The sequence below is a fragment of the Ranitomeya variabilis genome, chromosome 2 (genome assembly GCF_051348905.1).
Source record: "Ranitomeya variabilis isolate aRanVar5 chromosome 2, aRanVar5.hap1, whole genome shotgun sequence".
Taxonomy (NCBI): Eukaryota; Metazoa; Chordata; class Amphibia; order Anura; family Dendrobatidae; genus Ranitomeya; species Ranitomeya variabilis.
This window is the reverse complement of record NC_135233.1, coordinates 232,263,864-232,278,208: the sequence shown is the minus strand read 5'-3', so window position 1 is coordinate 232,278,208 and position 14,345 is coordinate 232,263,864. Positions and strand designations below refer to the sequence as shown.

The 14,345-nt window shown below is 46.2% G+C and overlaps 1 protein-coding gene across 1 annotated transcript in view; it reads right to left on the bottom strand.

Annotated features, from left to right (window-relative positions):
- Positions 1-5,232: 5,232 nt before the first annotated feature.
- The window catches only part of LOC143805121 (uncharacterized), a 191,323-nt gene continuing 182,210 nt past the window's right edge, over positions 5,233-14,345 (bottom strand). The window contains exons 4-5 of the mRNA XM_077284006.1: positions 11,962-12,109; positions 5,233-6,917 (exon numbers count right to left, since the gene is read on the bottom strand). Of these exons, the coding sequence (XP_077140121.1) occupies positions 11,973-12,109 (137 nt within the window). The 3' untranslated portion in view covers positions 5,233-6,917; positions 11,962-11,972. The remainder of the gene's footprint in view (positions 6,918-11,961; positions 12,110-14,345) is intronic.

Genomic DNA, 14,345 nt, shown 5'->3' with positions numbered 1-14,345 from the left:
TAGTTCTTTCAAAGGTTTGTAGTTCTCTTGAGGAAAGCTCGCTGTTTCATGCAATTTTTACATTGACATATTTTGGAGCATTAAGGGTTGGTGAAGTGGTGTCAGCTAGGAAAACAGAGCCTTCTGGCTTGCTATTCGCTGACGTCAGTATTGAGGGTTCGTTTTTGATCTTATTTATTAGAAAATCAAAGACTGACCAATTAGGCAGGGGGTCTAGGCTGAGAGTTAACTCTTTTTCTGTACCTGCAATCTGCCCAGTTTCTAGCTTAAAGCGCTGGCTCCTGATAAGGCCTGGGAGCGGAGGCTCTTTATTTATTCATATGGACGGATCTCCGGTCACAATATTTCAATTTAATGCCGTTTTAAAGAAATGCTTATGTTTTTTGAATTGTCAACATTTACGGATTACTTCCCACTCATTTCGTATAGGTGCTGCTACTGAGGCATCCCGAGCGGGTTTGGATGATGTATTAATTCAGAAATTGGGTAGATGGGATTCTAGACGATTCAAATTGTATGTTCGCCACGAGCTCTATGACTACTAATTCTTCATTTACCTTTCAGGTCCTATCATAGTCTGGATTATGGGACACTCATTCATTTTTTGGGCAGAGAAGAGAGCCAGGCAGAGAGTGTATTCTGAGAATCTTTCTTTTAATACTACTGACGTTCAAATTTATTGGCATAGTGTTCGGGGCATGTGTTGGTCCAATTTTTGTTATCAGTTTAAGAAAAATATTAAACTTTTCCCTTTTCCAGACATAGTCATTTTTCATCTCGCAGGTAATGACCTTGGTAGGATTAAAACTCTTGATTTGTTAGCTCTCATGAGATCGGACATTTGCAACCTTAAACAGTTATTCCCTTCGGTTGGTTTTATTTTTTCTGAGATAATACCTAGATTTTTGTGGTCTGACAGTAAGCTGTCATTTTTGGATAAAATTCGCAAAAGAGTTAATAGGAATATGTGTAAATTTTTACCTTTAATTGGTGGTTTTTCCTTCAGACACGAGGAGCTGGAGGGTTTTTTGCCTGGACTATTTAGGAATGATTTGGTCCATTTATCGGACATCGGGTTAGACATTTTTAATTTGAATTTACAGACAATGGTAGAAAAGTGGCTGTGTGGTTTGGGGGGGGCCTCGCCTCTTTGAGGCTTGGCTTTTTGGGAAAATCGCCCATTTGTTTGGGCGGATTGGATTTGGTTTATTGGAATCTGGATATTTATATGAGTTTATTTAATTAAAGTTATGTGTTTTATTGGATAACCCTAAATAAACATCACGGCCATTTTTCTTCCACTAATTCTTTGTGTCATGTTTTTATTCTTTTATAAGTAATAGATCTTGTGTTGCCATGATAGTCCCCCCCCGCAAGTCAAAAAAGAATACAGGGGGGGTCTCATGGCTGCACAGATCTTTATAGATTTGGATTATTATTATGGCCCTATTGGTTTTAAGGGTTAATTTTATGGCCATGTCAGTTGGCCTAGGTATGCTATTTTTAGAAGAACCAGTTCCAGCTGGTGTCTTTGGCGCCTTTTTAACGGCTTTCCATTGGAGAATTTGGTTGTTGGGCAGATTATTTATACTATATAAAGACCCAGTTTTTATGGACAGCTGTCAGTCCGCCGTTGCGGTGAAGAAGAGAAGATCCCACCCACCCCCCCTTTTTTTTATGTCCTTGTCGTGGTGTTTTATTGGCGGGAAAATCGCCCATTTGTTTGGGCGGATTGGATTTGGTTTATTGGAATCTGGATATTTATATGAGTTTATTTAATTAAAGTTATGTGTTTTATTGGATAACCCTAAATAAACATCACGGCCATTTTTCTTCCACTAATTCTTTGTGTCATGTTTTTATTCTTTTATAAGTAATAGATCTTGTGTTGCCATGACACGACACTGGGGGTACAGGATGAAGACAGTCAGGGTACAAGATAAAGACGCTGACACTGGGATTACAGGATGAAGACACTGGCAGTCAGGGTACAGGATAATGACACGACACTGGGGGTACAGGATGAAGACAGTCAGGGTACAAGATAATGACGCTGACACTGGGATTACAGGATGAAGACAGTCAGGGTACAGGATAATGACGCTGACACTGGGATTACAGGATGAAGACAGTCAGGGTACAGGATAATGACGCTGACACTGGGATTACAGGATGAAGACAGTCAGGGTACAGGATAATGACGCTGACACTGGGATTACAGGATGAAGACACTGGCAGTCAGGGTACAGGATAATGACACGACACTGGGGGTACAGGATGAAGACAGTCAGGGTACAAGATAATGACGCTGACACTGGGATTACAGGATGAAGACAGTCAGGGTACAGGATAATGACGCTGACACTGGGATTACAGGATGAAGACAGTCAGGGTACAGGATAATGACGCTGACACTGGGATTACAGGATGAAGACAGTCAGGGTACAGGATAATGACGCTGACACTGGGATTACAGGATGAAGACACTGGCAGTCAGGGTACAGGATGAAGACAGTCAGGGTACAGGATAATGACGCTGACACTGGGGTTACAGGATGAAGACAGTCAGGGTACAGGATAATGACGCTGACACTGGGATTACAGGATGAAGACACTGGCAGTCAGGGTACAGGATGAAGACAGTCAGGGTACAGGATAATGACGCTGACACGAGGTACAGGATGAAGACACTGGCAGTCAGGGTACAGGATAATGACGCTGACACTGGGGGTACAGGATGAAGACACTGGCAGTCAGGGTACAGGATAATGACACTGGCAGTCAGGGTACAGGATAATGACGCTGACACTGGGGGTACAGGATTATGACAGTCAGGGTACAGGATAATGATGCAGATGTTTCGGACGTATGATTTTCCTTGCTGCTCGGGGTCAGTGCAGTCATTACCCTTTGCTGAGTGACTTGCTGCTTGGGATTACTGAGGTTTTAGGTTTCCAGGACAACAGTTTGTAATTATCTTTGTTTTGTTTTTTACTCTCAGAACAATGTGACCTTTGCCCCCTGTAGCTTTTGGCTGCCTCTATCGAGTCCCCATGTGGGACTTGTGCATTGTACATTGAAGCGACTGCTCTTGGATGTTCCATAAATCTGATGAGGTTCTGTTCCTTTGTACAGCTGATCCTTCGCTAGGTCTTTACCCCTGTGATATTAGTCGTCAAATGTAGTTAAACATTCAGCCATCTGTCAGTGGACTGGTCCCCTTTTACTCCTCGGTTAATTTTCGACATTCATCCAGGCACTAGTAGATTGGTGTATTAAAAGTCTTTCCTGTTGATTGTCGATATCACCAGTGGTATCCTGGGGTCTCCATTTCAGTACGTGTTGAGAGAGATTGGCGGCTCTGAACACGATTAACAGTCAACCAAGTGTCACCCACTGTCCCCACTCGGATCAGAGGCTCAGGGCAGAACCTGCATGTGACAGAGTTTTTTTCTCCATCTCCTACAATCACAATAAGGAACGATATGTTCGTGCTCACGGTAGCACTGATCATAGATGTGGTGACCGCTTTGGCCACGTTCCCAACATTTTTCAAATATAATAGTCTCTCCATTGTTTTTGACAGCGACAGGCAAATATTTGAATCATTGCTTCATTCAATAGGCTTGATTCCTAGGAATTTGCTGTACACTCCCTTAAAAAGCTATAGACCTGACCCATTAAAGGGGTATTCCTTCCTCAGTATCACCTATGCAGAGGATCAGTGATCGTTGCCTGGTTCTACTCATGGCTGTGAGTCTGTGACCAGGAGCAGCTGCACCTTGCCGCCGAGCATGGCCAAGAGCAGCCCTTAATCAGTGTCAGCAAGGAGCATGTGTGCCCGGGGTAGGCGCTACTGGACACAAGAGGGGGACATAAGGTAGATTGTGTTAGATTGAGAGAATCACAGAAATGGGGCCCAACAGTTATCACCTGCGCATTGGATAGCTGATAATTTGATTAAATTGCATTACCACTTTAAGACAATTGCTTTCTAAATTCTCTATAAAGTCATGTAGACATAAGAAAGGAGGGTCCCCATGAAGGGAACAACTCACAAAAGATTAGCTCTCCTTTTGGCATAACCATCCCATTCATATATTCCTTGGTCAACCATTCATGGCCACTGCAAGGGAAATTTATGTCAGGCTGGAAATTCCCAAGGTGTCCTCCACCCGAGTCTGGTTACAGATTTTATATAGGAGCACAGGAGCTTCACGTTGCATCTCTGCTCATCCAAGAAGGCTTATGCACCTTTAGGTGTAACACAGCCTCCATACAGGACCAGAATAACTGCAATGCAGTGGATAGGAGCATTACCATTCACTTCTTTGATAACTCCTAATGCACGATAACAGGAGCAGCCGCAGCCCCCATGTAAAAAGGTGCAAGTAGTGAGCGATATTCACGTCTTTGCGTGTGTAAGTCATCCCCTAGACACAGGACAGTGACGTTACAGAAGGAGCATTTATCATACATACAAGAATAGACCTTACAGCCCTGTAAATGTATACACAGTCTGGAGGTTTAGGACAGGCTTCCTCTATAAACACCATGATGTCACCCGGCAGGGACTGTACATTTGTATATATTTGTATACTGTAAAGTCCTCTCTCACAAGCATAGAGGGCTCTGTCAGCAGAGCAAAAGCCACATCACTAACTGGGAAGGTTTATGGGGCAAATCAGATGGAAAAGGAACCTGACACCGGATTCCTGCTGGCTGATATATCGCTGAGCAAACAAAGGAAAAAGTCAACACCAACCCAGAGACGGGATTGTCTGGAGCGGACAGTAAAGTTTTACATCTAAAAATGACCATACGTTAGCCTCCAGGCTGACGACTCTCCCCAATCCCCCATACACAAACCCTTGTCTCGAGTCCACGTTCATGTAGCCTCTGTGGGCAAGTGGAGCAAGCCGCTGCAAGACTCAACTGCCTGGAGAACAAAAGGATCAGGTGACTGATTTTAAAATCAATGCCCAATCCTTATTTTCCCCAAAAGGTCAGAAGACCTAAAAGTACCATGATCCCTGGGATACATTATTTGTATCAGTTTGTTGTGGCCCGATCTGATGGTGATGACTTATTCGGAGACCCCTCAGTCAGTTGCTTGCAACCACCGGGTTTCACACAGCACAGTGCCATACACTGTAGTGGCCACTCTTGGGTACTGCAGCTCAGCTCCTATTGATGTGAAGTCTTTTGTAATTAGAAAAAAAATTGGAGACATTTGCTAGGAAACCAAACATTATTTTACTGTATCATATTTAATTAAAGTTAAAGTCATATATTAAAAAAAAGTAATGGCATTGCACACAAGAGCTGGCTTCATTATAAAGGCCATATATTAACACTTCGTAGCCCTGAGAAGCATCGAGGAACCCTGTCCAGTGCCGAGGAGTCCATTCTACTAATCAGGAGCATCAATTACTGAAGATTATCCATTAATAATATTATTTCACCTGGCCAAATGTGATGAGGGATTACCGTTGCTTTGTTAGTTCAGGAGGAGATGGTCAGTCACCAATGCTGCCCCATTATATGTCTCTTGAGACGGTCTTTTAAGACGAGGTGGCTTTAAACCCATCATCTAATGCCAAGTATCAGCTCATAGTGATGAATCCTGACAAATTTCATGGTACTTTACTCCCTTACCCTACGCCATAAAAGTACAAATATACACATTTTCACTATCTAAGGAAAAAAAATTAAAACCTATCTTTCATTCTAGAGAACGTGCGACTTCCATCTCTTCGACATCGGTCGTCAATCTCCTAAAATATTGTTCCTTCAATTTGCAGATTTAAAACCAGATACTCACATCTGATCTGCTACCGGAGTGCTGCATGAATGAAATACTGTGAGCAGAAAACAAAGGGGATGTTCACTTTGACTTTTTTCTTATTGTCTGGTCTCAATTCAATCGTTAGTGATATCGAATGCTAGATAAGGCTTCACTCTGGGTTTGGATGGATCTAAACGGTATTTTTGCCCATATCGGAAGCATTGGATAAAAGTGAACATCTCCTTTACATTGGTACAAAACAACTTAACATTTTTTACATATATTAATTACAAAAAAAATAGGAATGGATATCCAAAGTCAATATTTCTTCGAAAGTTGGACCGATGTTAGCATTACAAATACTATATCATTACAATAAAAAAAATACAGAACAATGATCCATTGGACTCACTCATTTTGCTTTTCAGATATCACTATCAACTTAATTTGGCAACTGAAACTACCCCACATCAGTGGGCCAGATCCTTGTCACAAAAGGTTCCAGAGAACTGGGAGAAGAAGATCTCCTTAGATTTTGGTAGACAGTCGAAGGTCCGTCTTCATTGATCAATACACCAGAGAAAAATTTTTCCCTTCGAGTCCATTCAATCTTTTCTTTTGTTTTGTGGCTCGGGAAGAGGGTGGCCAAGTATTAGGAGATGACGCAGCAGGATTTCCTACAGCACGGACAGCACTTACAACAAGGATAACAGCAGCACGGTTTCTCCTCGACGTTCACTTCTTTGTAGTGCTTTTCCAGGTCGATGTTGTACATGGCTTCAGTGTGGCCTCCATTATGAGGCTTATTACTGCCATACGGATTGTAAGGTCTTCTCCACGACTCCTGTGTGCGGATTTTATTGCTGGCCGAGTTAGGATAAGGATTGTTGTTGCTGTAGCTATCCTGTGTACTGTGGGAGGGGTACGTTGGCACCACTGAGGGGTTGGTGATAACTACGCCATCGAGATCCTCTCCAAGCGTGTTCCGGATGAAGCTGCTTTTCAGCTGCGCTCGAGGGATGTTCACATTGGCATAAGGATTCTGGATGCTGTCTCCTTTATCCATCTTGGATCTGGTGGTCCTCTGTTTTCAGTTAAGGAGACAATCTTTCTTCAAGGAAATCAATACCTGTGTAGGTGTAAAATACAAGAATTATTAAAATGTTCATCGGTGTGAATTTTGCAGTCACAACAGAAGTTAAACTTTCTTACTGAAAGCTCGAAATCTACCCAAGTGATGGCACAAGAGTTGTTTCAAACCCAGTTTGTTTGTTTTTTTAAACAAAAGGCGACTATGCGGTCAAGATCCCGACGTACCTAGTGTCCTACAGATTTCTAACTAATGGCAAAAAAAAGTGCTGTTTTTAATGGACCAATGAACTATGTAAAAGTTAGAACTACTAAACTCAACCCCTGGCATACCTAGAAATTACTTAATTTCTGTTTGTTTGTTTTTTCAGTCAAGATGGGGTGCAGAGTTTACATTAATATGAAAAAAACACAACAACATTTTTGAATTTACCAAATGGCTGCAATAAAACAGAGTGAAAAATGTAAAGGCGTCTGAATACTTTCCGTACCCACTGTATATCTACCAGTTTGCATGTTCAAAGTCAATAATTTAACAGATATGAATATGGTAACCCTTTTTAATAATAGTCATACATTTTGGGAGCATTCCAGAGAACAGATGCAGCACAAAAGAAATCCTATGCATCTCATGTATAGTGCACAGAAAATCAGCCAACAATGCTCTTTGTATATTTTATCCAAATCACTGAAGCGACTTAGTGACCAATTATCTAACAATGCACATTGTGCTCGAATGTCCAGGATTTCACCGGGCCTCAGATTATACTGACTCAGGGAATCAGTTTCACTGCGAATGTGGAAGGTTTCTACCTACTCACCCTTTATGAATATCAGAGAACCAATATCTAGTTTGGTAATAAAGCTCGTTATGGATTTGGTTCTCTTATGTAGTTGGAAGCAATAGAGCGAGTCGTTTTTGATGTAATGCAGATGTGGCGAGCTGCAAACGTCCCCCCAGGTAAAGACTAGTAGTTTTCCACCTCTGTCAGCTTCTCGTTAGCACTAAATATATCACAGTAACACCTCAGAAACCAGCATGGGCTCCCCACACAATCAGCCAGACTTTGCGGCTCCAGTCGCATCAGTTTTAAAGTTTCCATCATGAACACAACCTTTGACGCAGTTCTGGATCCATAACCTGTGAGATACCGGTGAACCACATGGATTTACGATGTAATCTGTCATATTTAGAGGGAAAAACAGCCCGGCAATGGGCACTAATCTCTGCAGCAGAACACATCACAGGACCTGCCACTGACACAGATGTGATCTCATCTAGGAGGACACCCAGAGAGTGGTTTAACCCTTTAGTGGTACACCCAAATCACCTTATACAGTGCACCTGTCTCATACCCTTCATAGATGGACGGGATGTGAGAAGTCATGCATTTCCATAATGTTCGGCCACTCCTGCGAAACTTCCAAACCTAAGATAACATTAGAATATTTCGTATCTCCTTGAGTCACTGAGGCGTGTGCAAGGAAAGGAAATCAGGTCATTAGGTTATTATTGGAACATGGGTTCTTTATTTCTACAGCCCGGTGGCAACTGCTTTACCAGATCCCTATAGGAATATCTGATGCCATTGTGGAACATTACTGATCAGGAGATGGACAGATGGATGTCCATATTTTGCCTCTCCATTGTGTTACGACGTAGAGGAGATGTCTTCCCACCCTGATCTGTATTTTATACGCTCCCTGCACTCTCGGCTCAAGTGATGCCTATAAACCTGGACACACTGCGATATACACACTGCTGGCGCACCACAGCCGGGAGCCCAGGGTGTCCGGTATTCCCTTCACCATTCTGTTTTACTTTGATCCTATGCATCTAAGCCTACCATATGTGATACTGTCTGCTGAGCTGTATCTAATATCAATATGTGTGAGAACACCTGCTTAGCCACTGTATCCAAATATTTAATTTCATGTGTACTATGTATCCACTGTCCATCAGCCTCCCATCCCTGTAAAACCGGTCATCAAAATTAACAAGTGTTATACAAAGAATGGGATCCTTTCCAGTAGAATGCTCAGTTTCCCCTGGAGATAAATGGTGTCCGAGTTGTCAAAATCTACAAGCGTCTAAAATCAGCAAGTTCCAGATCTCTAGTAAAAAAAGAAATCATCCAGCCCTTGTTTCTCCCGACATGGGGGGGGGGGGCAGCAGGACAGTGAGATCAGGAAGAACAGGCCATGCAGGATGGGGGGGGGGGGGGGGGCAGCGGGACCATGAGATCAGGAGGAACAGGCCGTGCAGGATGGGGGGGCAGCGGGACAGTGAGACCAGGAGGAACAGGCCATGCAGGATGGGGGGGGGGGGGCAGCGGGACCGTGAGATCAGGAGGAACAGGCCGTGCAGGATGGGGGGTGGTCATCGGGACAGTGAGATCAGGAGGAACAGGCCATGGAGGATGGGGGGTGGTCAACGGGACAGTGAGATCAGGAGGAACAGGCCATGGAAGATGGTCAACGCGACAGTGAGATCAGGAGGAACAGGCCATGCAGGATGGGGGGGCAGCGGGACAATAAGATCAGGAGGAACAGGCCATGCAGCATGGGGGGGCAGCGGGACAGTGAGATCAGGAGGAATAGGTTGTGCAGCATGGGGGGGGGGCAGAGGGACAGTGAGATCAGGAAGAACAGGCCATGCAGGATGGGGGGGGGCAGCGGGACAGTGAGATCAGGCGGAACAGGCCATGCAGCATGGGGGGGGGGGGCGGCAGCGGGACAGTGAGATCAGGAAAAACAGGCCATGCAGGATGGGGGGGGGGGGAAGCGGGACATTAAGATCAGGCGGAACAGGCCATGCAGCATGGGGGGGGGCAGCGGGACAGTGAGATCGGGAGGAACATGTCATGCAGGATGGGGGGCAGCGGGACAATAAGATCAGGAGGAATAGGCCGTGCAGCATGGGGGGGGGGCAGCGGGACAGTGAGATCAGGAGGAACAGGCCATGGAGGATGGGGGGTGGTCAACGGGACAGTGAGATCAGGAGGAACAGGCCATGCAGCATGGGGGCGCAGCGGGACAGTGAGATCAGGAGGAACATGTCATGCAGGATGGGGGGGGGCAGCGGGACAGTGAGATCAGGAGGAACATGTCATGCAGGATGGGGGGGCAGCGGGACAGTGAGATCAGGGATAACAAGCCGAGCAGGATGTGGGGCAGCGGAACAATGGGATCAGGTTGGGCAAGAAGGCAGCTGACATGTGAAGAATCCTGTTGGTTTTACGATGGCCAATGATTCCTCATTAATCCTAATAGTTCCTGAGGGCGACTTGTGCAGGATCAGTCCCTTTAATTACCACATTGACCCACAGCAACCAAGCAGACTTCAGCCGTCATCTGTGTAATTGCTGGGGTGACATCTACATAGGAGCAGGCAGAAGTTTCTCATTGGCACTGCAGGACATATGGAACAGCCTATGGCAACCTAATAATGTGACCGGAATATAATATTACATTCCTTCTGCAGTGATATCATTACCAAAGAGTCCCCAAATAACACCACACAGTGCCACCACCAACCAGTGCCATCTTTCAGTACTTGAATCATGACACCATGGGTGTGACATCAGCAGCCATGGTGGATCTCTTACACACTGAGGATTGGCAGCTGAGCTGTCAGCGGTGTATGACTAGTGAGGAATCCCTGTAAATCCGCGGCATCATTAGCAGCCATTACGGCATAATGCGATGGCTCAGGGTTATGTAATGGATCCAGTCAGGAAAGACTCAAAGCCATGACACTACAAGTAAAGGATTAGAAGCGCACCTGCCATTGTTAATTCACATCCGAGTGTTCAATGGGGGCAAATTATTGACAGGATAGTACAGGTGAATACACCGCATTTCTCCCTGTTATCAGCCAGTTCAGTCTGGAAGAGGCCGAAATGTCTTTAGAGACTCACAGCCATATACGTGGGTTAAAAATCCAGCTCCGGCGTTTGCTGACGCAAAGATATTTCACCTTAATATATGACAATGACCCCATCCGTCGCTTGTGACAATTACACCCCAACAAATGAAGGTTTACCAGTAATTAGATCTGAAAATAGATAAATAATGCAGCGGACGGCGCCGTTCTTCCCTTTCCCCTTCATGAAGACATTGCAGTGTGGGGTGGCGGTGCATGTGTTCCTGGTGGGAGGGTATAAGTTGCACCACTAGTGTCCCTGTGTGAGCCCCACCTGTGCTTTATACAGGGCCATGTAGATGTGGCCCCAACAATAAGCTGAACACGGGGCGGTGAGGATGCCTGATAATCAGCTATTAGAGATGAGCGAAGGAGTGGTCCATGGCTGCCGTACAAACTGCCTCCTACCTGCCGGCATTGTTGCCTCTAACGTCACAGCGCAGAGGTATGGCATCTACACCCATACCCCAGCACCCTGCGGCCCAGAAACGGGAGGCACATTCCCCTTTAAATATCCACTGTGGTTACAGGTCTTTAAATGCTCATAGGTAAATTTAGCCTGATTTGCTTTTAACTCTCTAGCTTCTGCCGTGACTTACCTGCATGTAGCCATGCCCCTACTAGAGGATGATTATGATCAGTGGTCTCACAGCGATTCATCTGTCAGGCAGGAGTAGAGCTGTAGTTATAGACCACTGTTCTAGAATATTCTGCTGGGATATCAAATCGTCTCCCGATTGATGTCAGGAGAGAAACCCCATAGTGGAGAATATCAAAGCTGTATTCATTCGGGGGGAGGGATATGGTTTCCGGTCTGATTTGGGAAGGGGTCCAGATGAGACATCAGCCATTATGACCCCAGCCTTCAAAGAGTCATTTCCTTCTGCCCAATAAACCCGAAAGATCACAGTGCAATGAGATACGGAGAATGCTGTGCGGCACAAGGGCAAAGGGCAGATAATATCATATAAGCAAACATGGAATGTAATAGTCATGTGCTGGGCCGATGGCCTCGCTGTCCCCATGGTCGTAACCACTTGTTGGTTTTGTCACTTTCTGGAAGGTTTGAAATTGCAATCTAAAACTTTAGTAAAGTACAAGGAGTTAGTTAGGCCTGTCACTGCCAGGAGGAGGGACAGAGGGATGTGTAGTCGCTCACCTGTGCTGCCGTCATTCCATGGCCAGGGGGTTATTTTGAGGGTAGCAGGGTCTTTTCTCTCCAGTCCAGTATGACCATAGGGAGCAGAGTGTTCCCAGGGAAGAGCAGCTCAGCATTGAAACTGTTCCACCTGCTGCTGACTTTTCTCCTGAGGGGGAGGGGAGGAGGTGAGTTTCTGTAGCAGGAGGGTGTGACGCAGGTTTCACATAGCTCAGTATAGGGAACCATACAAATCAGCTGACTGTAGGGTGGGGAGGGGCGGACGCTCCTTACTGCGGGCACCCATCGCACACCTACAGGTGATCGCCTAGTCCTAAGCAGAAATAAACCGCACACATGTCAGGTATGGACCGAGAACTGCAATATGGCCGACCAATCCGATCACAGAATATCTGACAGCGAAAATGCAAAATGCTGACCTTATATGAATAACCTGTGAATAGAGGTTGGTCTGAGCGAGAGTCGCCTGTAGTGCACATAGTAACGGGTTTTCCCACTTGTGGATTTTTAGGTGGTTTACAGTTTTCGACATTGATTTTGTAAGAGCAGCAACTTCAAAATCCATATAAAAAATCTCTATGAACACAATCTACTGTCCGTGTAAGAAAATACACTTTTACTACTGAATCAATGGAAGCAGAAATCCCCCCAAACAAGCCAATATGCAAAAACAGTGTACAAGCAAACAGAACCCCCCCCCCCCCCCCCAACTGTTTGCTGTGTTAGGCCGGTTTCACATGTCAGTGATTCCGGTACGTGAGGTGTCAGTTTCCTCACGTACCGGAGCCACTGACACAGGTAGACACATTGAAATCAATGCATCTGTGCAGATGTTATTGATTTTTTGCAGACCGTGTCTCCGTGTGCCAAACACGGAGACATGTCAGTGTTCGTGGGAGCGCACAGATTACACGGACCCATTAAAGTCAATGGGTCTGTGTAAAACACGTACCACACACGGACGTTGTCCGTGTGCAGTCCGTGTGCCGTGCAGGAGACAGCGCTACAGTAAGCGCTGTCCCCCCCACGTGGTGCTGAAGCCGCCATTCATATCTTCTCTGCAGCAGCGTTTGCTGTAGAGAAGATATGAATAATCCTTTTTTTTTTGTTGTTTCTCGTGTTTAACATAAAGATCCATGTCCCCACCCCCAGTGCGCCCGCCCGCTGTTATTAAAATACTCACCCGCCTCCCTTGCAGTGTCCTGTCCTGGCCGCAGCTTCTCCTGTATGCGGTCACGTGGGGCCGCCCATTACAGAAATGAATATGCGGCTCCACCCCTATGGGAGGTGGAGCCGCATATTCATGACTGTAATCGGCGGCCCCACGTGACCGCTCATACAGTAGAAGGTGCGGCCAGGACAGGACACTGCGAGGGAGCCGGGTGAGTATTTTAATAACAGCAGGCGGGCGCACTGGGGGTGGGGACATGGATCTTTATGTTAAACACGCTTATCTCTAGCGCTGTCTCCTGCACGGTGCGTGTGGTACCCAGTCGGCACACGGGCGGCACACGTGTGCCACACTGATGTGCCACAGAAATGCACGGGCACACGGACACGGATAATTCCGGTACCGATTTTTCCGGTACCGGAATTATCTGGACGTGTGGGACAGGCCTTAGGCCTCTTTTCACACATCAGTGTCTCCGGTACGTGTAGTGACAGTTTTCTCACGTACCGGAGACACTAACACCCGTGGGCCCATTCAAATTAATGGGTCTATGCACATGTCTCCGTGTTTTCACGGACCGTGTGTCCGTGTGCAAAACTCGGAGACATGTTCGTTTTTCTCCCGCAGCACGTACTGCAATACGTCCTGCACACGTGCACACGGAGAACAGTGTGCACTCTCCTCCGTGTGCACGTACCTCCCGCAGGAGAGACAGCGCTACACTAAGCGCTGTCCCCCCCGCATGTGGTGCTGAAGGCAGAATTCATCTCTTCTCCCCCAGCGTTCGTTGGAGAGAAGAGATGAAAGATCAATTTTTTTTTTTTTTTTTTTGTGAAAAATAAAGTTTGCATGTGCCCCCCGCCTCCCCCCCCCCCCAGTGCGCCGCCTGGCCCCTTGCCGAAGAAATACTCACCTAGCTCCCGCGATGTCTCCTCTGTCCTCTCCGCGCTGGCAGCTTCTCCTGTGTGAGCGGTCACGTGGTACCGCTTATTACAGTCAGTGAATATTCCCTGACTGTAATAAGCGGTACCACGTGACCGCTCACACAGGAGAAGCTGCCAGCGCGGAGAGGACAGAGGAGGCATCGCGGGAGTTAGGTGAGTATTTCTTCGGCAAGGGGCCGGGCGACGCACTGGGGGGGAGGCGGGGGGCACATGCAAACTTTTCACAAAAAAAAAAGATCTTTCCTGGACATATCTTGCGCTGACACATT